The sequence below is a fragment of the Pristiophorus japonicus genome, unplaced genomic scaffold, assembly GCF_044704955.1.
Source record: "Pristiophorus japonicus isolate sPriJap1 unplaced genomic scaffold, sPriJap1.hap1 HAP1_SCAFFOLD_975, whole genome shotgun sequence".
NCBI classification, from domain to species: Eukaryota; Metazoa; Chordata; class Chondrichthyes; family Pristiophoridae; genus Pristiophorus; species Pristiophorus japonicus.
Genome location: NW_027254904.1, coordinates 23,211 through 49,526, shown reverse-complemented (window position 1 = coordinate 49,526; position 26,316 = coordinate 23,211). Strand labels below are relative to the sequence as shown.

At 41.5% G+C, this 26,316-nt stretch overlaps 1 protein-coding gene across 1 annotated transcript in view; it reads right to left on the bottom strand.

The window, feature by feature from the left end:
* The window catches only part of LOC139258427 (ral GTPase-activating protein subunit alpha-1-like), a gene marked incomplete at its 5' end in the record, with an annotated part of 101,035 nt that overhangs the window by 70,402 nt on the left and 4,317 nt on the right, over positions 1-26,316 (bottom strand). The window contains one exon of the mRNA XM_070874779.1: positions 22,018-22,067. Within this exon, the coding sequence (XP_070730880.1) occupies positions 22,018-22,067 (50 nt within the window). The remainder of the gene's footprint in view (positions 1-22,017; positions 22,068-26,316) is intronic.

The window sequence follows — 26,316 nt, the reverse complement described above, 5'->3', positions numbered from 1 at the left end:
ATTAAACAAGTAATTACTTCAACTTAGAAGTTTATGTGTTGGTCAGCATATGTTACACAGACATCAAAAGCTAAAATAGGCAATTCTAATAGTTTCACCAGTTTTTCTAACACATAAGCCCGTACAAACAGGAAAGGTAAAGTTCAGAACAATGGAAATTAAAATCCTAACAGACAAGATTTGCTACTAAAATATTGAGCTAGATATATAAAACCATGATATATGTTGCAAATTTATTGTCGTCATCTTTGAACTTGATTGCATAATGAGCTCTAGTGCTTTTCTACTGCCGTTCTGGGTATTTACACTTTTCCAAAAAAGTAACACTCAAGTCTTTAAGCTAATTTTAGGGCCCGATAACACCATCATATAGAGAAGGATATTTAAATAAAAGGAGATCGTGGACATGATAATGCAGTTCGGCATTAGCAGTCGGTAAGAGGAAACTATCCAAGGACTAGGTGCCACAATGAATTAACCAGCTGTCCCTTCACCATTGGTTGATAACATTCATCAACTGACTGCATCCATTCACTTGGATTTTCAGGCAGTATATTGAGGGATTATCATTTGTAGATTTCCCATGCTGGAGAGTGTTTAAACTACAACAGTTCAGTCTGTAATTGGTGTACTACACAAGGGCTTTACTAAATTCATGGATTCTCAATTTATTTTAGGGTTAGATGTCAAAGATTATACATTATCAGTCAAGACCTTGCTGACTGTGCAAATTGTATTGATCAGGGCATACAGGTGAAGGTAGTGGTGCGTTAACAATCCCCCACAGTGGAGGACCAGGAGTATAAAACAGGAATTGCTTTGGCAATACTTTTCTGGGACCTCTGAACTGAGGGGTCTCTGTCTGAGAAAAGCCCACCATAACAGTCCTATGTAACAGTCTAGTCATTCTTTGAATGGACTAGACATAATCTTCCCTTGATTTACACAGAATTCAGCAAGTGTGTCAACTGTGCCAGTCAATGCAAACATTCTATCAATGCCAATGTTTTCTCTCTGCCAGTTTCAACAATAGCTGTCAAATCTTTGACACCAGTTGGTTCAATGATGCCAAAAATAAGTGTTGCTGGACTTGGCAGGCTTACTATGATCATCGCTTGTTCAGAGCAATGCAGAAAACACAATGCAGCTGTTCCTTACAAGTGCGCTCCATGAACCCAAAGTTTTGCAAGTACAGTATAATGTTTGGACAACAAGCATTTTACAAAATGATCATGAGTGGACCATTCCATTTTGCAAAGTATTTAATGCCTTCAACAGATGTTGGTGCAAACATTCTGCTATGGCTTTTAGCACAGGCATGTATTGCATGAGTTAATACTTAAGGGTGCATCAAATTCAAGAGAATTGCAGGGAGCAGCACCAACCTCTGTACATGGCCTTCGTGTCCTCCTCAATTTCGGCTGCCCTCAAAAGTTTGTCACCATCCTCCACTTGCTCCATGATGACATGCAAGCCGCGATCCTGACCAACGGATCCACCACAGACCAAATTCACGTACAAACCGGGGCCAAACAAGGCTGTGTCATCGCACCAATGCTCTTCTCGATCTTCCTTGCTGCAATGCTCCATCTCACCCTCTCAAGCTCCCCGCTGGAGTGGAGCTATTCTACAGAACAAACTGGAAATTGCAAGGGGGATGGAGTATAAAAGCAGAGAAGTCCTGCTACAACTGTACAGGGTATTGGTGTGGCCACATCTGGAGTACTGCGTGCAGTTTTGGTCTCCGTATTTAAGGAAGAATATACTTGCATTGGAGGCGGTTCAGAGAAGGTTCACTTGGTTGATTCCAGAGATGAGGGGGTTGACTTATGAAGATAGGTTGAGTAGGTTGGGCTTATACTCATTGGAATTCAGAAGAATGAGAGGTGATCTTATTGAAACGTAGAAGTTGGATGCAGAGAGGATTTTTCCACTCATTGGGAAACAAAAACTAGTGGTCATAGTCTCAGAATAAGGGGCCGCCCATTTAAAACTGAGATGAGGAAGAATTTCTTCTCTTCGAGGTTGCAAATCTGTGGAATTCTCTGCCCCAAAGAGCTGTGGAGGCTGGGTCATTGAATATATTTAAGGCGGAGATAGACAGACTTTTGAGCGATAAGGGAGTCAAGGGTTATGGGGAGCGGGCTGGGAAGTGGAACTGAGTCCATGATCAGATCAGTCATGATCTTATTAAATGGCTCCGGTTTCTTTTGTTCTTATGGTGCTGAAATGGACAGCCCAGTGTGCTGTTTTCTGGACATTTGTCACCTGGTGCTATCCAGTAACAAAACCTTCTGCTTCTGGTAAAGCTCAAAAAAATGAATACTTCGACAACAATTTTTGATAACAGAAGATTCAATACTCTCATGTTTATCTAATCAAACCTACTCTGATAATGAGGCTGGAATTTGTTCCAAGCTTTTAGTAACGAAAGGTCTGATACCTGTAGCAAAGAATCGCTAACCGAAGGAAAACAAACTGACAAAATGGTGCAGATCCTGGTGCATTATAGGACATGGCACTATCGATCGACAATATCATAAGATTTTCAGTGTGCCCAGCAGCTTGCTTGCTCTGAAGCTATGAAGCTAAATTACACTGCTACAGTAGAGCATGAGACATTTACAGTGGTGCTTCACAGAAACTGCAATGTTAAATAGTATTTTTTTCCCACTGAAAATAGTTCTCTCAACTTTAACTATTGATTTTACAAGAATTGTTTTCCTATCAATTCCTCCAGATTTTTATCATTCAAAACTTTGGCAGACTTACTGTAAAATAAGCTGTGGAGCAGTCTGTATCAGAGAGCAGGAAATCTAAGAACAAGTCAACCAAGTTCCTACTCAAACACTACTCTACAATCTAGTTACATAAAATAACTAGAAAGCTGGAAAGAGGTTGCTTATACACCAGCTAAACTGGGAAACTATGCATTGGCAGGAAAGAAGATTAAAACCCAAAGTTAAGTGTGTTAGTTTTATTTGGAAGGAAATCTAATTCAAGTTTCTGGTTCACAACATTGGAGTAAAATGAAAAGAAAAACTGCAAATCCTGGAAATGCGAGGTAAAAATAGAAAATGCTGGAAATCTACATTAGCTCTGATAAAGGATGCACACCTGATACATCATAACCTGTTCTTTTTCCTCTTTACAAATACTGACTGACCTGCTGTGCACTTCCGACATTTTCTGTTTATACTTCATGTCATTATGGATTATTTTGGACAGGAGGGTGGGATAATGACCCTAGGCTGGCTAGGTGTAATGGAGTGATGATATTTGCTTTGCACAGTACAGCTGAAACAATTTGAGTACAGGTAGACCAAGCTATTGGTCCAAAATTGATCTGGGTAGTGTTATAGGTCTCCAGGTCAAGAGACCCAGCAGGACCAGGCAATCTGGGCACAACTTAAGAGAACAGAATTTATTTTCCAGATCCAGTGATCTACCTAGGATATATTTCAAGCTTGAATATCTATAGATGTTATAAATTATTGCTTACTTACACATTGGACAAAATGCTATGGGAAATCATTTACTAAACCTAGTTTTAAATAGTGCCCCTGTTGTGATATCCGCAATGTAGAGGGAGTAATAGAACGATAACATTATTAGATTCAATCAATTAGCCAAGTTGATACGGCTGAAAATGTTATGCTAGCATCAGATTATTTTTTCATAGAAACATCGAAAATAATTGCAGGAGTAGGTCATTCGGCCCTTCGAGCCTGCACCACCATTCAATAAGATCATGGCTCATCATTCACTGTACCCTTTCCTGCTTTCTCTCCATATCCCTTTAGCCGCAAGGGCCATATCTAAATCCCTCTTGAATATATCCAACGAACTGGCATCAACAACTCTCTGCGGTAGAGAATTTCACTGGATGACAACTCTGAGTGAAGAAGTTTCTCCTCATCTCGGTTCTAAATAGCTTATCCCTTATCCTTAGACTGTGACCCCTGGTTCTGGACTTCCCCAAGATGGTGGTGGTGAGCTGCCTTCTTGAACCGTTGCAGTCCTTATAGTGAAGATACAGTGCTGTTAGGGAGGTGAAGATACAGTGCTGTTAGGGAGGGAGTTCCAGGATTGTGACCCAGCGATAAAGAAAGAACAGCGATATATTTCCAAGTGGACGGTGTGTAACTTGGAGGGGAACTTGCAAGTGATGGAGCTCCCATGCACCTGCTGCCCTTGTCCTTCTAGGTGGTAGAGGTCACGGGTTTGGGAGGTGCTGCCGAAGAAGGCTTGGCGTGTTGCTGCGGTGCAGTTTGTAAATGGTACACACTGTAGCCACGGTCCGCCAGTGGTGGAGGGAGTGAATGTTTAAGGTGGTGGATGGGGTGCCAATCAAGCGGGCTGCTTTGTCCTGGATGGTGTCGAGCTTGCTTTTGGAGCTGCACTCATCCAGGCAAGTGGAGAGTATTCCATCACATTCCTGACTTGTGCCTTGTAGATGGCGGAATGGCTTTGGGGAGTCAGGTGGTGAGAAACTCACCACAGAATACCCAGCCTCTGACCTACTCTTGTTGCCACAGTATTTATGTGGCTAGTCCAGTTAAGTTTCTGGTCAATAGTGACCCCCAGGATTGGAGATTCTGTGATGGTAATGCCGTTCAACATCACCGGGAGGTGGTTAAATTCTCGCTTGTTGGAGATGATCATTGCCTGGCACTTAAGTGGCAAGTAACATTCGCGCCATATATCAGCCCAAGCCTGAATGTCATCCATAAACTGCTTCATTTCTGAGGATTTTCAAATGGAACTGAACACTGTGCAATCATCAGCAAACAACCCCACTTTGACCTTATGATGGAGGGAAGGTCATTAATTAAGCAGCTGAAGATGGTTGAGCTCAGGATACCGCCCTGAGGAACGCCTGCAGCGATGTCCTGGGGCTGGGATAACTGACCTCCAACAAACACAACCATTTTCCTTTGTGCTAGGTATGATTCCAGCCAGTAGAGTTTTCCCTCCGCTTCCCATCGACTTCAGTTTTACTAGGGCTCCTCGATACCACACTCAGTCAAATGATTAAGTGCCACTTTATAGCACTGTCGATGACACCCTTCCATCACTTCGCTGACGATTGAGAGTAGACTGATGGAGTGGTAATTGGCCAGATTGGATTTGTTCTGCTTTTTGTGGACAGGATATACCTGGCAATTTTCCACATTGTCAGGTAGATGCCAGTGTTGTAGCTGCACTGGAACAGCTTCGCTAGAGGTGTGGCTAGCTCTGGAGCACAAGTCTTCAGCACAACAGCTGGGATGTTGTCAAGGCCCATAACCTTTGCTGTATCCAGTAAGCTCAGCTATTTCTTGATATCCCATGGGGTGAATCAAATTGGCTGAAGACTGGCTTCTGTGATGGTGAGGATCTCAGGAGGAGGTCGATCTGGATCATCCACTTGGCACTTCTGGCTGAAGATGGTTGCAAAAGCTTCAGCCTCGTCTTTTGTACTTGCATGCTGGGCTCCGCCGTCATTGAGGATGGGGATGTTCATGGAGCCTTCTCCTCCTGTTAGTTGTTTAATTGCCCACCACCATTCACACCTGGATGTGGCAGGACTGCAGAGCATTGATCTGATCCGTTGATTGTCTGACAGCTATGTCCTTCAGGACTTGGCCAGCTCAGTCAGTAGTGGTGCAGTAAATAGACATTGGCATCCCCCACCCAGAGTACATTCTAGGCCCTTGCTACCCTCAGTGCTTCTTCGAAGTGGTGTTCAACATGGAGAAGTACTGATTCATCAGCTGAGGGAGGCTGGTAGGTGGTAATCAGCAGGTGATTTCCGTGTCCATGCTTGACCTGAAGCCATGAGATTTCATGGTGTCCGGAGTCAATGTTGAGGACTCCCAGGGCCACTCCCTCCCAACTGCATACCACTGAGCGCCACCTCGGGTGGGTCTGTCCTGCCGTTGGGACAGGACATATCCAGGGATGGTGATGGAAGAGTTTTGGGACATTGGTGGAAAGATATGATTCTGTGAGTAGAACTATGTCAGGCTCTTGCTTGACTAGTCTGTGGGACAGCTCTCCCAATTTTGGCATAAGTCCCCATATGTTAGTGAGAAGGACTTTGCAGGGTCGATTGGGCTGGGTGTGCCGTTGTCCTGTCCGAAGCCGGTGTTCAGGTCGATGCTGAGTAGTCCGTCCGGTTTTATACTTATTCCTTGTAGCGGTTTGTTACACCCAAGTGGCTTGCTCGGCCATTTCAGAGGGCGCTTAAGAGTCAACCACATTGCTGTGGGTCTGGAGTCACATATAGGCCAGACCAGGTAAGGACAGCAGATTTCCTTCCCCAAAGGACATTAGTGAACCAGATGAGTTTTCAAACGACAATCCGGTAGTTTCATGGGGCCCAAATTTCCCCAGGAGTTGCTCAGTTTTTTTTTGGAGCAACTTGATTTTTCTGGAGTGTCTTTTTAGTTGCAATTCTGGCCATTTAATTTGCGCCAGTGTAAGTGAGTTAGTTAGGTTTTTTTCAGTTTCGTTTTTTTTTCAAAAAGGGGGCGTTTCCCAGCCACTTATGCCCGTTTAGGCCATTTAAGCGAGTTTGGCCAGCTAATAGTTGCTCGAAACTAACTTAGGCCAGCATATGTTGCGACTTCTGTCCACACAGAAAAATCTTACGTAGAGTTAAGGAATCGGCGCAAGTAACTACACCAAGCACAAAAAGTAATGAGCATTCAATCAAAAATAAAGAACTGAAGTAAATAATTAAATTAATAAAGAACTGAAGTAAATCCTATCTTCAACTAAACTCGGCAGTGGCTGGCCGTGGATAGGTGCGGGAGAACACGGCATCGGAACCGGGGCGGGGGGAGGGAGAAGGCTCAACGCAGCAGGCTGGGTGTGGTGAACGCGGCATCTTAGCAGGGGGGAGGATTCTTTGAGATAGAGAGAGAGACACACGCACGAAATGTATTCGATTTAGTCAACAAAATAATGCCACAAACTGATATTGGATTGGTGCCAGCAGCTGTTGGTTGTTTGCCTTGGTTCGTTCAAAGTTTTTTTCTGGCCTCAGCCAGCTTGGTAATTCAGCTCGAACCAGGTCCCCATCTGCCTCGCCCCCTTTGGCCTGTTCCTTCGCTTTCACTCGCTGCATGAAGTTGTCCCCGCTCTCTGAATGCTTCATGTGCCCCGCATGCACATTAATCTTGTTGCCAAGCATCTCCTTGCTGGTTGACAATAATGCCTTCGGCAAGTTATGTTGTAAAGATTCCAATCTTCATAAAATATTCAAGATACTTTAAATCAAAGCGTGCACCCACACATAGGCACAGCTACTGAAATAATGTTGCTGGGGCCAATGGGGGCCTGCTCACATGAACGCGGCATCGGGGGGAACCCATTCGGCAGCGCTAGGGCTGTGTGCTTCGGGCCCCTCCCACACAGCCTGCAGAGATTCGGGCTGTGAGGAGCTACTGCACATGCGCGCATACTCTAGCACACATGTGCAGAGGTCCCGGCACTGACTGGCTCCACCCTCCACGCGTTCAGCTGCGCTGCACCAAGGGCCTGGATCAACCGGACGGCGGGGAGAATACGAAGGTAAATAATAGGTGCCGTTTCTGTTCCAAAAAGTCGCCGCACCACACGGAGGTGCACCGTGCTAACACTGGGGCAAACTTGAGCCCATGGTCACCATTACTGACACTAGCTTTTTATTCCAGGTTTATTTAAATCACTGAATTTGAATTCCACAGCTGCAGTGGTGGGATTTGAACTCACATCTCCAGATTATTAGTCCAGGCCTCTGGATTATTAGTCCTGTAACTTAGCCACTATGCTAGCATTAGAAAAGAGGGTTAAATTTACAAAGATGGCAGGTAACATGATTAAGGATGACTGTGGAATTTCATTAAGTGGGAATAAAGCACATCTTCTAAAAACTATTCTTATGCAGCATGAAGCCCAAAAGGGCACAAACCAAACCAAAATGGCTAACTGGTCATATTCAAAGACACATTTTAACAGATATAATGTAAATAACTCGCAAGAGAATAGGTACAGGTATCAGACTCAGTTGAAGGCCACAAAATCTGCCATTAATTTGGCTAAAAGACCAATGGAGGAAAATACAAATGTTTGAGATTTAAAATTTGATTATAAAAACCACAAACATAAATTTAGGTTTGTACCTGGTTTGAAATGATGTATAATGATAAACAGCTACAAAAATATTTCTAGCTTAAAATTCAAGGTCGAAAGGTGTTGTCACATTTTTACACAGTTTAAATTTCCTTCTAGATTTGAGGGTCTAAAAGATTTTCTTTGTAAAAAATATATGCCTAATAATTTAACAAAAAAAAAGTTGAAATACCCTCTACACAAATTTCAAAAACTGTTCACATTTTGGCAAGTATTTTTTACTCTGAACTAGATAACGCTGTCTGAAATTTCTCCCCAAGTTGTTGTCAAGCAACCTCCTTTCTCCTCTGGTTCACAACACGTTTCGAGTAAGCACGAGACTTCGTAGTGGAGTATACGGAACAGATTTTATTGATGTGCAGTCTTAACTGCATAGAGAGTGGATATTTTTGGTTTCTGTATCTTTCGAGTACACGCTGACAAACTTAAACACCATATTTTTACTACATCAAAGGAAAATGTCATATTGACATATCTATTTCCCAAATCCTCTGAAAACAGATTATCTATGTAAACCGTTTGCAATTGTTTACCTCTGAACCATTTCCCTTAAACAAAACTTTCTGATGTACCATTTTCTAGCCTCTTTGACCAATTGTTATCTTTATCTAATAGATACCTATCTCCCATGTTTATTTCATGGGTGATGTCATTACTAACACGTATTTCCCTTATTCAAGCACTTTACATTTCAGAAAACAAGCAACGCCTACTCCTCAAACACTTCAATGTCATCCCATTTATATCTTGAAAAGCCTGACAATGCATTCCTTTTATGACACTTCAATGTCATCCTGTATATATCGGAAAGCTTGACAATGCATTCCATTTACGACACTTCCAGGAAGATCTTAAGATACACAGAAGTTCGGCCGTTAAAACTTTTAACTTTCATGATATCCAATAGTTGTCATTTAAAACTACAGGATATCAACTTAATAAGTCCCTTGCATTACCTGCCTTTTGCTTGGAGTATTTTCCACATATCCACTAATCGGGGGAGAAAAATTAGGCTTTTTAATTTTGCATTTTTGCCCCATGTATATTTAGCATCAGAAAATGCTGGAAACACTCAGGTCAGGCAGTATCTTTTTTTGAAAAGCCACTGGGAAACCCAGCATTTATTGTGCATCCCAAATTGTTCGAGGTGGTGGTGGTGAGCCACCTTCTTGACAACTGAGTGGCTTGCTAAATCACTTCAGAGGGTAGCTAAGATTCAACCATATTGCTGTGGGTCTGGAGTCACATATAGGCCAGACTAGGCAAAGACGGCAGATTTCCTTCCCTAGTGAACTAGATGGATTTTTATGACAACCTGGTAATTTCATGGTTACCATGAAACTAGCTTTTTATTCCAGATTTATTTTAATTGAATTTAAACTCCCCAGCTACTGTGGTGGGATTTGAACTCTCTTCTTCAAGACTATTAGTCCAGGCCTCTGGATTACTAGTCCAGTAACTTTACCACTATGCTACCATTCCTGTTGTTTCTGTGGAGAGAAAAACAGAGTTAACGTTTCAGCGTCAGAACTGAAACGTAACTCTGTTTCTCTCCCCACAGATGCTGCCTGATCTGCTGAGTATTTCCACCATTTCCTGTTTTTATTTCCGATTTCCAGCATCTGCAGTATTCCGTTTTTGTATTACATTTAGAATCACTCTTTTCCTTTCACGAAATTGAAGGGAGAAAAAGTTTAGTCAGGCTATGCAGCGAATAATGTAATTTCCCTGGGTCAGGTGGCTCTCAAGGTGGTTCAAAATAACAACCACCTCTGCAGTCAACAAAGTTCCTCGTGGACATACAATGCTCCATCCGGTCACTGATTTCACCAACACGTGTTACAGGTTAGGACACCAGACATGGTGAGTCTCTGTTGAGCCAAATATCGCACATGACATCAAACAACAGGTCCAAGCAATGCATTTTTTCAGATAACAATGGGGGATTTCTTTGTACAAAAAGTTACCTGAAATTTCCTTTCATTTTAATTAACCTACTTATATCTACATTATCCACATTTTCAACATTTTAAAGACGTGGCTTAAATACCACTTCAATAATCTTCTTGTCAAATTAAAACAAGATAAACTCTGTCAGAGTCTCTTCATAACCTAAAGCTTTTGTCCCAGAGACATGCTTGTTGCCTTTCTGTGGTCTCCTCAATACACTTCAGAACTATCCTTTTGAAAGCAGAATGTACAAAACTGCACATAATATTCTAAAATTAAAACAAAGTGCTGCCAATACACAAAATATCACTTAGCATGTATAAAGAGAGAAGACAGATTATGTTATTTGAATTCAGGGCCCAAAAGGTCATACCTGATCTTTACTTTTTACAGATGCTAACTAACTTGCTCTGTGCTTCCAGCATTTTGTTATTTCAGGTTTCCAGCTTTCCTTTTTAATATCACAATATTCTAAATGTGGTCTTAAGAGTCATAGAATGACACTGCACAGAAGAAGGGCATTCAGCTCATCTTGCCAGTGTCCTTTGAAAGAGCTATCCAATTAGTCTCACTCCCTGCAGCACTGCAATTTTTTCACCTTCAGGTATTTATCCAATTCACTTTTGAAAGTTGTTATTCTGCTTTCACCATCAGTTCAGACAGTGCATTCCAGATCATCACAATGCACTGCATAATGTATTTTCCCTCAGCTCACCTCTGGTTCATTTACCAATTATCTTCAATCTGTGTCCTCTGGTTACCAACCCTTCAGCTACTGGAAACAGTTTCTCCCTATCTACTTCAACAAAACTTTTCATGATTTTAAACACATCTATTAAAACTGACTACTAAGTTATACAGAGTTAAAATAAATTGCCATCAGCCTGCTTGTGCTCTTCTCAGAACTGGCTATTCCAACATTTTCTGTTTTGATCTCAAACCTGATAAACATAGAAACATAGCAGAGAGCAAAAAACTGCAGATGCTGGAAATCAAAGAAGAACAGAAAAAGCTGGAACCATTCAACAGGCCTGTCAGCATCTATGGAGAAAAGAGACAAAGAACATTTCTGGTAAATTATCTTATGACAGGACCACATCAGAAACATTGCACTCAATTTTCCCCAATGCCGTTTTTTGGCGTACTGCCAGAGATACGTCTGTATTTCTTGGCCCCAACTACTTTTTTTTAAAAAAAGTACCAAGTTTCCCCTTTCTATTTTTTTGAAATTGGTGCCACGCAGCCTGCCCCTGTAGCCTCGGGGGGAGGAGGGGGGGTGCGGGGAGTGGAGCCTAATGTCTGCGCCGAAAAACCGATGCCGCAGCTTCCGTGCATGCGCAAAAAAAATAGGATGTTTTTGGGCTCGCTTGCCTAGTACAGCTCCCGGTCTGTCTTCAGCCATTTTTCAAGAGCCAGTTGTGTGTGAGAACTTCAATTCTCATTGGAAAAATCGGAGCTGCAATACAAGATGCAACGCGGCACAAGGACCAAGAATTTCTTACAGGATGAAGTGGAGGCACAAGTTACTGTGATTGAGGGCAGTTGGCATGAACTGGACACCAGCAGAGGTCACACAAAAGTTCCACCAAGAGAAATGAAGAAACGCTGGAACCAACTTGCAGAAGATTACCGTGCAATGGTGACCACCCCAAGGTCTGGAGGCCAGTGCAAAAAGTGGCACGACCTTGGGTCAAGTAGTTAGTGTAAGTAATATTTTCATTTATTCAATGGAATTGCAATTGTAAATGTGACCAGCTGTATATGTCACACCCAGCAGAAAGACACCCTTTCTAAAAAGTTATATTTTCATCTTTGCAGAGGAAAGTGGCACACAACAAATGAGAAAGAACACGAACAGGAGGAGGCCCGGCAAATCTGCACCCACTGACACCCTTGGAAGAGATAGGTGCTGCTTTGATGGGTCCTGCCTGGAGAAAAGCAACCAGCACTGCACAAGCTGGGCCCACACTCGAGGGAGAGGGTAAGTCCTGCAAATTCCACAGTCTGGCTTTGCTAAATGTTAAGTATTGCACGGCCTAGCCATGCTTCGGTTCATGGGGATGTCTCCTTCAGCTACACTTTGGTTGATGCAATGTGCTATCATTCATCGTGGTCCTTTAAATCAGCCTGCTGCCTGCGCTGTGAAAGCCTACTCATGCCACCCACCCTGCCCCCTCCTCTGCTGCTAACCATTTGTCTGTTCGGTTATATTTTGCCGAACTTGATGCCAACCCTGACGATGCAGAAGAATATTCAGACGAGGATGAGTCTGAAGTAGAGAACATCTTCCAATCCCACCTTCCAGACCAAGAACATGGGGGTGAGGTGGGGGCAGATGGATGAATCCCCCACTGTTGTACTCACTCAAGAGGAGGTGTAGGTGCCGCCCATTGAGGTGCCAGCCCCTTCCCAAGTGGTATGAGTGTTGGTGGGACATTCCATAGTTTCCCATCATTCCAGGCTGCGGGTCCCAATGGGATGCAGAAAGTCACACCCAGAGTGAGGAGGGGAAGGAGAGCTCGACAGTGCATTCCTGAGGCACAGGATCCAACCGATGTGGTTCAGATGATGGCAATAAGTGCAGTGCGCATTGACCTTACGCGATCACTCCTGGACACCATCAGTGGGGTGGGTGATGAGGTATCGGGACTGTCGGGAGAAGTAATAACACTCTCACGAGAAATGGGAACAGTGAGGGAGGGAATGTCTCAGTCAGTTGAAACAATGTCAGTGCACATGAGCGAGGGAATGTTGCAGGTAGTTGACACACTGTTGCTCAACATGAGAGCGGGCATGTCACAGGTAGCTAAGACACTGTCAGTGCACATGAAGGAGGGAATGTCGGAGTTAGCTGCTGCAATAAGGGAACACACCCAGATCCCGTGCATTCCATTGACACTCACTCCCTGTGTTTATTCATCATCTTTTTCTCTCCCTTTCTATCTAATTCTATTAGTATGCTAAGGCATCTCTTTACTTTTTAACTTCTGAAATCGTAACCCAAAACATTGACTGTTCTCTTCACAGGTGCTAACTGGTTTCTAGTTCTTCCTTGTTTTTGTTAAAAACAATCTGTTTCAACTTATAGTCATATACACACTTGAGACACATTCCTGTATTTGATTAGCAGTGTTTTAATAGTTTCACATTGACTGGATTATTTCAGTACAATCAACGATCACACCCAAATCCTCCCACTCACTCTCCCGTCTCGTCTCGTCTCCTTGGCCCATGAACAATGCCACAGGAGATGTAGCAATAACGCTTCCATAGTTAACCTACTGCCATTCTTCATTCTACAAGTAGAATTGTAATTTTTATGTTATATTATTTTCTATCTAAATACTCTATTTTAACTTTTATTTAAGTTCCTTTTATATAATTGCGTCATTTTCCCATTCAACATCAATCTGGGACCCAAGTTTAAACAAATCTATGATTGGTCAGAGGAGAGCTGATGACAACCTACACGTGGTCTCCCTATGTGCTAATTCACAGAGAACATGCCAACTAACGTCATGAAGATGATGACCGAATGCCCGAAGTGGCCTCCCGGTCAGAAAAGCATAAAAGCATGCTCCATGCAATGGAAAAAATCATGAGCAACACCGACCTTCCCAATCATGAAGACTTGAAAATCCCACAACAAAAGCGCTTAAAATCGCGCCGGCCACTCTGAGAAACAGCAGCCAATAATCATACAACTGATATTGACCCAGATGGACGGAATTGAGAGATACAAGCAACATAAAGAACCAACACCTCATCACTGACCCAACAGCAGAGATCCATGGCTTTGATCTTCCTCGATGACAGTGGACAGCACTCAACCGAACCCACATAGGGCATGGACGATGCAGCTACCTGATCCACAATTGGAAGATGAGGGATGAGCCAAAATGCGACTGTGGCCATGAGTCCCATACCATGGAACACATCACATCATCCTGCCCACTAAGATCTGTTGTGGGAGACACGACATTTCTCCACTCGGCATCTTAGGAGGCCATCAAATGGATAGCCCAACTAGACATCCCATTATAAGCTTTTTCTGTCTTACGAAACAACAATAAATTGAACAAAGACTAGTTCTAAAGATTGGTTTCCTAACCAATTAGGACTCTAATACTGTTTGTTTAGGTTGAGTGTGAGGCCATCCAAATGAACTGGGTGCAGGTATGTTCATGGAATTTAGTAAAATGGTACAATCACGGCGTTGTAATAGACAATGGCAAAGATTTTGTGCAAATAACAATGCGGCTAACAGTACCTATCAATATTTATACGCAAATCGGACAATAATTTCTGGCGAACGGAGATACACAGTTAAATGTGAAAATCCAGAAGTTGCTCTCTGAGATGTGCTGCTCTACCATAAGCTGCGCTTAAACGGCATTTTGCCTTCTAGCTCCCCATTCAAATGAAGTTGCTGTACTAGTGTCGTAATTATGGACTAAACTCACCACAAAAACTTAGGGCTTGCCCATTCCAGTATTGGTACCCTTTTAATGGCATGGTAAGTCTTATTTACTGTCAAATAACCTCTCTGGCACTGAAAATTAACCTTTACAAGTGTGAAGACAGCTATTCATTTTTTTTACATTTTCTAACAATTAAGTAATTTTTTTCACCTCTTCTTTACGTCTCTCTTAATCCATTCATTCTTTCTCTCTATTTTACCTTTCAATACCTGATTTGACATTGAATTCACTATTCCAACTTACACTTCCTGGTTCAGACTCTGCGCTGCACATCAACAATTCTTCATTGTGATTTGTTAAGAGATACACAGTTGCTCTCCCTGTTCACACAGGTCCCAGATGCAACTTGCCGTGCAAAACCGCACAGAAAGTCTATGGGCAAGTGCAAAACTAAAGAATATCAAAATTTGGCCCATAATGTATTTCATGGCCGACTTCAACAGTGTAACTAAGGTGGCTACCTAGTTTTCTTTGCTGTATATTTTCACAATCATGTCACAGCCTTTCAACATTATAAAGGCTACAAAGTCAGTAAGTCATGTGAGAGACGCATACAGACAGAGTGAGATAGGAAGAACTACAAAAAGGGTGTATGAAAGGAAACTTGCAAGGGATATCAAGATCAACACAAATTTTTTTTACAATTATATTATATTAATAAAAAAAAGTGTAGTCAGGAGCAATGTTGGCTCCTCAAAAACTGAAAGCGGTGATATTATCAAATGATAAGGAAATGGCAGACATGTAGAATAATTACTTTGCGTCAGTATTTACAGGAGAAGAAAAGGATAGCCAAAAAATCCCAAGGTAACTAAATCAGGTACAAGGACTCAATAAAGTTAATGTAAAAAAAAAGTAATGAAAAAAATAATGACACCAAAGAGCGACAAATCTCCAGGCCCAGATAGTTTCCATCCCAGGATTTTAAAGGAAGTAGGTGAGTACATTGCAGATGCCCTAACTATAATCTTCCAAAGTTCTCGATTCACACACTGTTCCTTTGGATTGGAATATTGCACATGTTACTCAGCTATTTAAAAATGGTGAGGGGGGGAAACCAGGGAATTATAGACCAGTTAGCCGAACATCTGTTGTCAGGAAATTGCTAAAGTCTATAATTAAGGATAGGGTGACTGAACATCTTGAAAACTTTCAGTTGATCGGAGAGAGGCAGCATGGATTTGTGAAAGGTAGGTCATGCCTGACAAACCTGATTGAATTTTTTGAAGAGATGACTAAAGTAGTAGATAGGGGAATGCCTATGGATGTTATTTATATGGACTTCCAGAAGGCATTTGATAAAGTCCCACATAAAAGAGACTGTTAACTAAGGGAGAAGCCCATGGAATTGAGAGCAAATTATTGACCTGATTAGAAAATTGTTTGAGCAGCAGGAGACAGACACTAGGGATAATGGATAGGTACTCAAATTGGCAGGTGATGACTAGTGGTGTCCCGCAGGGATCTGTGTTCGGGCCTCAACTATTCACAGTATTTATTAAAAGACTTAGATGACGGCATAGAAGGTCATATATCCAAATTTGCCGTTGACATAAAGATAGGTGTAATTGTAGGCAGTGTAGATGGAAGCATAAAATTACAAAGCGATATCAACAGATTAAGTGAATGGGCTAAACTGTGGCAAATTAATTTCAACGTAGGCAAATCTGAGATCATCCACTTTGGACCTAAAAAAGGATAGAACAGGGTACTTTCTAAATAGTGAAAGGCTAAAAACAATGGCGGTCCAAAGAGACTTGGTGGTTCAGGTACATAGATTAAAATGTCATGAACAGGTACAGTAAATAATCAAAAAGGCTAATGGGATGCTGGCCTTTATATCTAGAGGACTAGAATACAAGGGGGTGGAGTTATGCTGCAGCTATACAAAACACTGGTTAGACCACACCTGGAGTACGGTGAGCAGTTCTGGGCACTACACTGTAGGAAGGAGATATTGGCCTTGGAGGGAGGGCAGCGTAGGTTTACCATAATGATACCTGGACTTCAAGCGTTAATGTGCGAGGAGAGTTTACACAAATTAGGGTTGTATTCCCTAGAATTTAGGGTTGTATTCCCTAGCATTTAGAAGGTTAAGGGGTGATTTGATCAAAGTTTTCAAGATATTAAGGGGAACAGATAGAGTAGATAGAGAGAAACTATTTCCACTGGTTGTGGAATTCTAGGACTAGGGGGCATAGTCTAAATATTAGAGCCAGACCTTTCAGGAGTGGAATTAGGAAACACTTCTACACACAAAGGGTGCTAGAAGTTTGGAACTCTCTTCCGCAAATGGCAAATGATGCTCGATTAATTGTTCATTTTAAATCGTAAATGGATAGCTTTCTGTTAACCAAAGGTATTAAGGGATATGGGCCAAAGGCGGGTATATGGATTTATGGATGATCTGCGACCTAACCTCATTGAATGGCCAAGTTTGGCCAGGAGTTGCTCCGGTTTTTTTTTGGAGCAACTTGATTTTTTTTTGGAGTATCTTAAAAATCGCAATTCTGTACATTTAATTTGCGCTAGTGTGAGTGAGTTAGTTAGAATTTTTTTAGTTAGTTTTTTTTCCCCAAAAGGGGGCGTTACCAACCACCTACGCCTGTTTTGGCCATTTAAGCTAGTTTGGACAGCTAATAGTTGCTCTAAACTAACTTAGGCCAGCGTATGTGGCTACTTGTGGCGCGCACAGAAAACCCTTGGAGAGTTAAGAAATCAGCGCAGGTAAGTACATTTAAAGCACCAAGCACTAAACAAAGCACAAAAATAAGCATTCAATAATAAAAAATACAAGGAAGCTGAGAGGACCTGCACCGAGCACCAAGACTTACAAAGCACAAAAAGTAATAAGCAATTAATTAACAAATTAAAAAATAGAACTCCTACCTTTATGTGAAGAGAAGGAAGCGGGCCGCCTATGAGGGAGCCCATTCAGCCAGGGATAGGGGCGGCGCGCTTCGGGCCCCTCCCACACAGCCTGCAGAGCACACACAGATTCTGGGGGCGAGGAGCTACTGCGCTTGCGCACACACTCTAGCGCGCATGTGCAGAGGTCCCGGTACTGTTTTCAGCGCCGGGACCTGGTTCTGTCCCTAAATACAGCTGCCACGCAGGGCCACCATCGAGGAGAGGTTGGGGAGCAGCCAAACTCAGCCTGAAGATTTTTGATGCCCTTGGAGTTCTACAAAAGTGGCCCACCTCTGTACTGGCCAAATTTGGGCCCTATGTTCCTAAGTCAGAGACAAGCATATGCAAACATCAAGAGAAAGTGAGGGCGTGCCTCAGGCATGGAGAGAAATACAAACAGATTCAGTGAGGGAGACAAAAAATATTTGCAAGTTGGGAAGAAACAGGCAGTTACATAAAAATGTACTCATTTTTATTCTGTGTATGAGCAATGCTTAAGCCACTTAACTGGTAGAGATTAACTAGTATTAAAAAATTAAATGTTTAATTACATGTTTATCAGGGTGCAAATCAAGGGCAAACTCCTTGCCACTATAGTTACTTCTGTCAGCCTAATGCAGTACATGGTAGCTATCAGTTTCTGTTTTAAGGAATCGTTTCTGTGGCACTGATTCATTGCCATGGTGGGGTTTCCCCAGTAACAATCTTTCACTGCACGTTTAGTTGTAACTTGTGCCGAAGGGAATAGGGTTTGCCTGGTTGAAAGACTAACGGAAAAGTTCAAACTACTGAACCAACAGCATTTATTCAGTGGTGAGAAATTAGACTACCTTAGGTTTCAAAAATATTGATGGCTTTTCATGAATAAAATATCTGGAAGCTGACAAATCAAGAAACTTTTGTAAGAATTTACTTTTTTTTTAATTCCCTCAGGCCAATCAGCAATCTCTGGTTGGAAGGACAGTACATTGACCAATACTCACTCCTCTACCAATGTTGGTTCCCAACTAGTCACAGAGAAATACACAAGGCCCACCAAGGTTTATTCTGCTTTCAAACTTTTTTCTTCCCTTGTGTATACCAAGAAATGTATTTTTACATAGGTAAATAAATCAATACACCATTAAAAAATCCATTAAATAATTTGATGCAATTGTTCTCTGTCCAAAGCAATTCTTTTTTCTTTGAATTAACATTCTTCTCACCTTTGTGCAGCAATTTTTGGTGGGGTATCTTTTTATATAATCTTTTGTAAATTCATGTTTTGCTCCATAAGTGGTGCAATTACTATAGTTCAATTAGGACTGTTTTTCAATGAAACTTTACACAAAAGGATCTCTGGGTACATTTATACCACACCAAGTAAACAGAGTGAATTGCTCTGAAAATCTTTTGGTGTTTGTAGAGCTCATTTACTTGTTCTGAAACCTATTCTTCCATTCTGGTTTTCAAATCACCTGAGGGGCCTGCTGATGTCACTGCACCTTGCATATGCATGATGCCTTCCCATGGCTCAGAGTTCATGCATTTGCAACAATTTGTAAAATTTATCAGCGACGAAAATTATTTCATTCGCTATCCCCGGGCAGGACAATCATTTAGCTTCCCTCTTTAACTGCCTTGAGGGCAAAGTTCCAACTTGGCCTTGTTCCACTGCGCACCTTTGAGCCTAAACTGCAGAAAATGGTGTTTGCACAGCAATCTGGGATCCAGTGCAATCCGCTCGAGAACTCGATCATCAATTGCTACAACATTAAAGTTGGTGTGTAAATGCACCCTCAGTGTCCAGGAGGCTCAGCAATATATTTTGCAAATATAAAGATAACGGATGTAAAATTTAGCCCCCACTGTTGATTATCGATGAAGTTTCATTTGAGCACTGTTCCTTGTATGAATTAATGCTTTACATATTTTTCTTTGCAAGTTAATTTAAAGACTGATGTGCAGTCTGAATAGAAATGTAACATTTATAAAGCAGTTTCTTGATGCACTCAATAAGAGTCGTAGAATCATAGAAGTTTACAACACGGAAGGAGGCCATTTCAGCCCATCGTGTCCATGCCGGCCAATAATTGGCTATCCAGCCTAATCCCACTTTCCAGCTCTAGGTCCATAACCCTGCATGTTGCGGCACTTCAAATGCACATCCAAGTTCTTAAATGCGGTGAGGGTTTCTGCCTCTACCACCCTTTCAGGCAGCGAGTTCCAGACTCTCACAATCCTATGCGTGAAGAAATTTCCCCTCAAATCCCCTCTAAACCTTCTACCAATTACTTTAAATTTATGCCCCCTGGTTGTTAACCCCTCTGCTAAGGGAAATAGGCCTTTTCTATCCACTATATCTAGGCCCCTCATAATTTTATACACCTCAATGACATCTCCCTTCAGCCTCCTCTGTTCCAAGGAAAACAAATCCAGCCTATCCAATCTTTCCTCATTGATAAGATTCTCCACTCCCGATAACATCCTCGTAAATTTCCTCTGTACCCTCTCCAGTGCAATCACATCCTTCCTGTAATGCGGTGACCAGAACTGCACGCAGTACTCCAGCTGTGGCCTAATCAGTGTTTTATATACAGTTCAAGCATAACCCTCCTGCTCTTATATTCTACGCCTCGGCTAATAAAGGCAAGTATTCTGTATATCTTCTTAACCACCTTATCTACCTGGCCTACTACCTTGAGGGATCTGTGGACATGCACTCCAAGGTCCCTTTGTTCCTCTACCCTTCTCAGTGTCCTACCATTTAATGTGTATTCCCTTGCCTTGTTAGCCCTCCCCAAATGAATTACCTCACATTTCTCCGGATTAAATTCCATTTGCCACTGTTCTGCCCACCTGGCCAGTTGATTGATATCTTCCAGCAGTCTGCAACTTTCTTCATTATCAACCACACAGCCGATTTTAGTATCATCTTCAAACTTCTTAATCATACCCCCTATATTCAAGTCTAGATCATTGATGTAGACCACAAAAAGCAAGGGACCTAATACTGAGCCTTGCGGAACCCCACTGGAAACATCCTTCCAGTCACAAAAACACCCATCAACCATTACCCTTTGCTTCCTGCCTCTGAGCTAATTTTGGATCCAACTTGCCACTTTGCCCTGGATCCCATGGGCGTTTACTTTCATGACCAGTCTGCCATGTGGGACCTTATCAAAAGCTTTGCTAAAATCCATATACACTATATCATATGCACTGCCCTCATCGACCCTCCTGGTTACCTCAAAAAATTCAATCAAGTTAACTAGACACAACATTCCCTTAACAAATTCATGCTGACTGTCCTGGATTAGTCCGTGTCTTTCTAAATGAAGATTTTTCCAATAATCTTCCCACCACTGAGGTTAGGCTGATTGGTCTGTAATTACTCAGTCTATCCCTTTCCCCCTTCTTAAACAAAGGTACCACATTAGCAGTCCTCCAGGCCTCTGGCACCACACCTGAAGCCAGAGAGGATTGGAAAATGATGGTCAAAGCCTCTGCTATTTTCTCTTTTGCTTCCCTTAACAGCCTAGGATACATTTCTCTCCTCCTCCCAAACTCTTCAGTTTTGGAAGATGGTTTAAGCCTATAAATTCCACACTGCATTGTGCAGTTAAACTTGTCAGATTCTTAACAGCATACTTTCTATTTTTTGGAGCCCAAATTACACAATCACAATAGCACATCAATCACTTAAGGTTATTTCTTGCATGACCAAAATGTTTTTCTGCCAAAATAATACATCACATTAAGATGTGCAACAGCTTAAATAACTTAATTGGAATTATATTTAACAAATGCACAAAATAAAATTGAAATGTTTAATGTTGGTAACTGCAATTTCTGCACAATTTTGAAAGTGAGTAGTTTAAAAAAAAAATCAAATCATGTTACAACACAGAAACAAGCCATTCAGCACTTCAAGCTTGCACTGGTCTTTTTCTTCATGACATACCTAATCTAATTCCACTTTCCTGAACCCTTTCCATACACTAATATTTATCTTTTCAAAATTAGTTTTCTTTTAAAATAATTTGCAGATGCTACTTCAATTCTTCGTGGCAAAAATATCCATATTCTAATCACCCTCTGTGTAAATAAATGTTTTCTAACATCTAATTCATTATGTGATTAACTTAAATCTGTGCGCTCTCAAATTATAATCTCTCCTACCAGTGGGCACAATCAATCACAATTTGTTTCACAGTAATCTTGAGACCCTCAATCAGCTCACCCCTTAACCATCTCTTCTCCAGTGAAATCAGTCCAAACCTCTCAAGTCTATTCATAATGCTCATCCCCAATAACATCCCAATAAATCCATGCTGTACGGCACCTTTTATATCCTTCCTACAATGGAGAACCTAAAACTGTACACAATATACCAACTGATCTCATGTGCACTTGCTATTTCCACCCTTAGACAATAACAAGGAGGAGAACATTAATGGTCAGTCATTGACACGACTTGATCAGTCAAACAAAGAACACTTCTTACATATGTAGTTCATTAGCAAATATGACTTACCTCAAATACAAAGAGAATGGAGTCCAGCTCCTCCCTCTGTGACTTATTCCCTAAATCCACCCCAAAAGGAAGAAAAATTAGTGATCTCTGCATTTTCAAGCACAATACGCACAAGAGTTATTTGAATTGTGGTTAAGCAGCATATCATATATGACTAGAAAGTATCACAAAATGGTTCCGATGACTCTGAAAATCATAAAGCCAAATATATGCACTGCATGAACCCCAAGAATCACATCTGCTTTGAAACAGAACAGATATTTATAACTTTTCATTATACATTCAAAATAATAAAAACACTTACCAGATGAAGAGATTCATAAAGATAAACATAATGGAGGTCAATGATAAGTTCAGAGGAATAAAGCTTTAAGTGTACCATGTGACTCTCAATAACTTGGCATGAATTTTTATTAAAGTGTTTGAAACTTTGAAGAATAACTAGTGCTTTGTATACAACACTGTTAGTATTGTGTTACAATCTGCAGTTGGCTTGCAATCCCTTCATGATACTAAACCTACTTTTCCAATGGCCTGACAGTCAAGGGGCACACAACATTAGAAAACTTTGAGTGTCACTCAAAATTTAAATTAGCATAAGGCAAAATAAGGTCATCATCAAGGATGGAATCTTGACAGAGCCAATATCAAACTCAGTGTGGATTAAATCTGATATTAAAAAAAAAAGAGTACGAAATGGCAGAACACACTTAATGGGCCGAATGACCTATTCCTTCCCTATGTTGCTGTAAGTAGAGTTGAAACCTGTTGTTTTAGAAAGCTCAAATGGATACGATATAGTGGGTTCTCCTATTTGTAAAGCAGGAATTAAGTCACGCACTGTGTCACTGAATCCTGTAGATCTCAATTAGTCAAGATAATAAATATTAGTGCTTTAGTTGATATTATTAGATATGAGACTTGAGGGGGAGGAGAGAGAGTCACTAACCTCAGCTTTAAATTTACATAATGCAAACTTTGATGAGAAATACATTGACCACAGTAAACTGGGATGAAATGTCAATGGGTAAATTTACAAAGTGGAAAATATTCAAAGAGGTATTTGGTACAATACAAAAACAGTACATACCCCTAAAATGCAGAAGCGCCACGTGTATTTAAACAGCCATGGTCAACAAATGAGGCAAGAGATAGTATCAAATTAAAAGGAAAAGCTTATACAAATGCAAGGAAAATTAGAAATCCAACAGGCTGAGAGAACTATAAAAAGCACCAAATGGAAACAAATAATAAGAGGTGCAGAAATGGAATATGAAAAAAACTGTAAGGGATATCAAAGTTAACATAAGAGAAAGAGAGTGTTAAAGGGAAACATGGGTCTATAACAGACAAGTGCAAGTGAGACTATATGGGCAATAAAGAAATGGCAGACTTGTTAAATTAGTACTTTATAATAATTTTCACAGTGGAGGAAGAAGACACATTACCAGTGGTACAGGGAAACTAAAATAAGTCAAGGGGAGGAACTTTAGACTTAATAGAAGGAGAAAAAATGGTAATGGAACAGGTAATTGGACTTAACATAGACCAATCTCCAGGGCCAAATGGTTTCTGCCTCAGGGTGATAAAGAAATAGGTAAAGAAATTGAAGATGCTTTAATCATAATTTTCCAAAGTTCTCTACATTTGGGAATTGTATTTTTGGATTGGAAAATTGCAAATAATACTGTCTATGGATGTTGCCTATAATGGACTTCCAGTTGGCATTTGATAAGGTTCCGCAGAAGAGATTAGCAAAAATGAAAACGCACATAATTGGAGGCAACCTTGTGACATGGGTTGATAAGTGTTTGGGATGTAGGAAACAGAGAAGACAGATAAATGGAACATTCTCCGATTGATGGGATGTGACTAGTGGTACTTGGGCCTTAGCTTTTCACTATATTTATAAATGACTTAGACGAAGTAATAGAGTTGTATATCCAAGGTTGTAGATGATATTAAGTTTGGAGGCACAGTAAATTACACAGTTGGGTGCAGGAAATTACAAAGGGACAAAGACAGACTAAGTTCCTACATTACAACAGTGACTACACTCCAAAAGTACTTCATTGACTGTAAAGCGCTGAGACGTCCAGTGGTCTTGAAAGGCACTATATAAATGCAAGTTTTTCTTTGAGTCGGCAAAACTGTGGCATATGGAGTTCAATGTAGGGAAGTATGAGGCTGACCACTCTGGGTCTGCGAAAGACAAAATCGGAATATCTCCTTAATGTAGGAGCTGTTCATGTTTAGTTACATAAATAGGTACGAAAACTAATCAAAAAGGCTAACGGAATGTTGTCCTTTATCTCAAGAGGGCTGGAATACAAAGTGAGGAAGTGAAGCTTTAGTTGTACAGTGCCTTGATCAGACTGCATCTGGCATACTGCATTCGGCATACTGCATTCATTTTTGGGCATTACACCTGGGAAAGATATATTGGCTTTTGAGGGGTACAGCACAGATTCAACAGAACACTGGAGCTGAAAGGGTTAAATTATGAGGGCAGGTTGCATAGTCTTGGCTTGCATTTCTTTGAGTTTAGAAGGTTGAGGGATGATCTAATTGAAGTGTTTAAAGTGATAAAAAGACAATAGGGTAGATACAGAAAAACTATTTCCTATGATGGGAGAATCCAGAACAAAGGGGCATAATCTTAAAATTAGAGCAAGGCCACATGGAGTGAAACCAGGAAGCAATTTTTTCACAAAAAGGGTGGTGGAACACTCATTCTCTGTCCCAAAGGCTATGGATGCTGAGTCAACTGAAATTTTCAAGACTGAGATCGCTAGGTTTTTGTTAGGTAGGTAAGAGTATCCGAGATATGGAGCAACAGTGGGTAAATGGTGTCAAGGTACTGATCAGTCATGAAGGGCCTTAAGGAGCTATATGGCCTACTCTTGTTCCTATATTCTAGACAAGTAGCAGAGAGGGAGAGAGAAGTATGAGGTGATGCATTTTGAAATGAGAAACAAGGAATGAGAGTATGCACTCAATGGGAAGATGCTAAAGGGTGTAGACGAAGAGAGGAACTTAGTTAGTCAAAAAGCTTAATTCCTTACAAGTGCAAGTGCAGGTAGACCAAGACCTAAAAAAAGGGTAATAGCATTTTGGGTTATATAAATAGGGGCACAGTGCACAGGGCCTTGGTGAGGTCTCACCTGGAATATCAACAACTCTCTGCGGTAGAGAATTCTACAGGTTCACAACTCTGAGTGAAGAAGTTTCTCCACATCTCAGTCCTTAATGGCCTACCCCTTATCCTTAGACTGTGACCCCTGGTTCTGGACTTCCTCAACATCGGGAACATTCTTCATGCATCTAACCTGTCCAGTACTGTCAGAATTTTATATGTTTCTATGAGATCCCCTCTCATTCTTCTAAACTGCAGTCAATACAGGCCCAGTCGATCCAATCTCCAATCAGTTTTGGTCTCCTAATCTGAGGAAGGACGTTCTTGCTATTGAGGGAGTGCAATGAAGGTCCACCAGACCGATTTCCGGGATGGCAGGACTGACATGAGGGGAGATTGGATCGACTGGGCCTGTATTGACTGCAGTTTAGAAGAATGAGAGGGGATCTCATAGAAACATATAAAATTCTGACAGTACTGGACAGGTTAGATGCATGAAGAATGTTCCCGATGTTGAGGAAGTCCAGAACCAGGGGTCACAGTCTAAGGATAAGGGGTAGGCCATTAAGGACTGAGATGTGGAGAAACTTCTTCACTCAGAGTTGTGAACCTGTAGAATTCTCTACCGCAGAGAGTTGTTGATGCCAGTTCGTTAGATATATTCAAGAGGGAGTTAGATATGGCCCTTATGGCTAAAGGGATCAAGGGGTATGGAGAGCAAACAGGAAAGGGATACTGAGGTGAATGATCAGCCATGATCTTCTTGAATGGTAGTGCAGGCTCGAAGGGCCGAATGGTCTACTCCTGCACCTATTTTCTATGTTTCTAAAAGGTGTACCTCATTATAGAAAATAAGATCACAAGATGATTAACCTCCCCATTGGTGCTGACATACAAAATATCTTCCCCCAACCAGGCTACGGACCACCTACCACCAGGGGCGCTACCCAACGCTGAGCCTGCAGCCAACATCGCCGTAAGCAACTAGGCCCATATAGCAGTGCCTGGTCTCCAGTCGTCGTCTTGGACCCCCTTGCCACTGGATCAAGACCTCGCTCAGCTAAGCCCGTGCGGTAGCCGGTGTGAGACAACCACCCCACGTGAAAAGAACTCACGCACAGGCATCTTCCACTCCGTCAACATGATGTTCGGGACCTGGAACG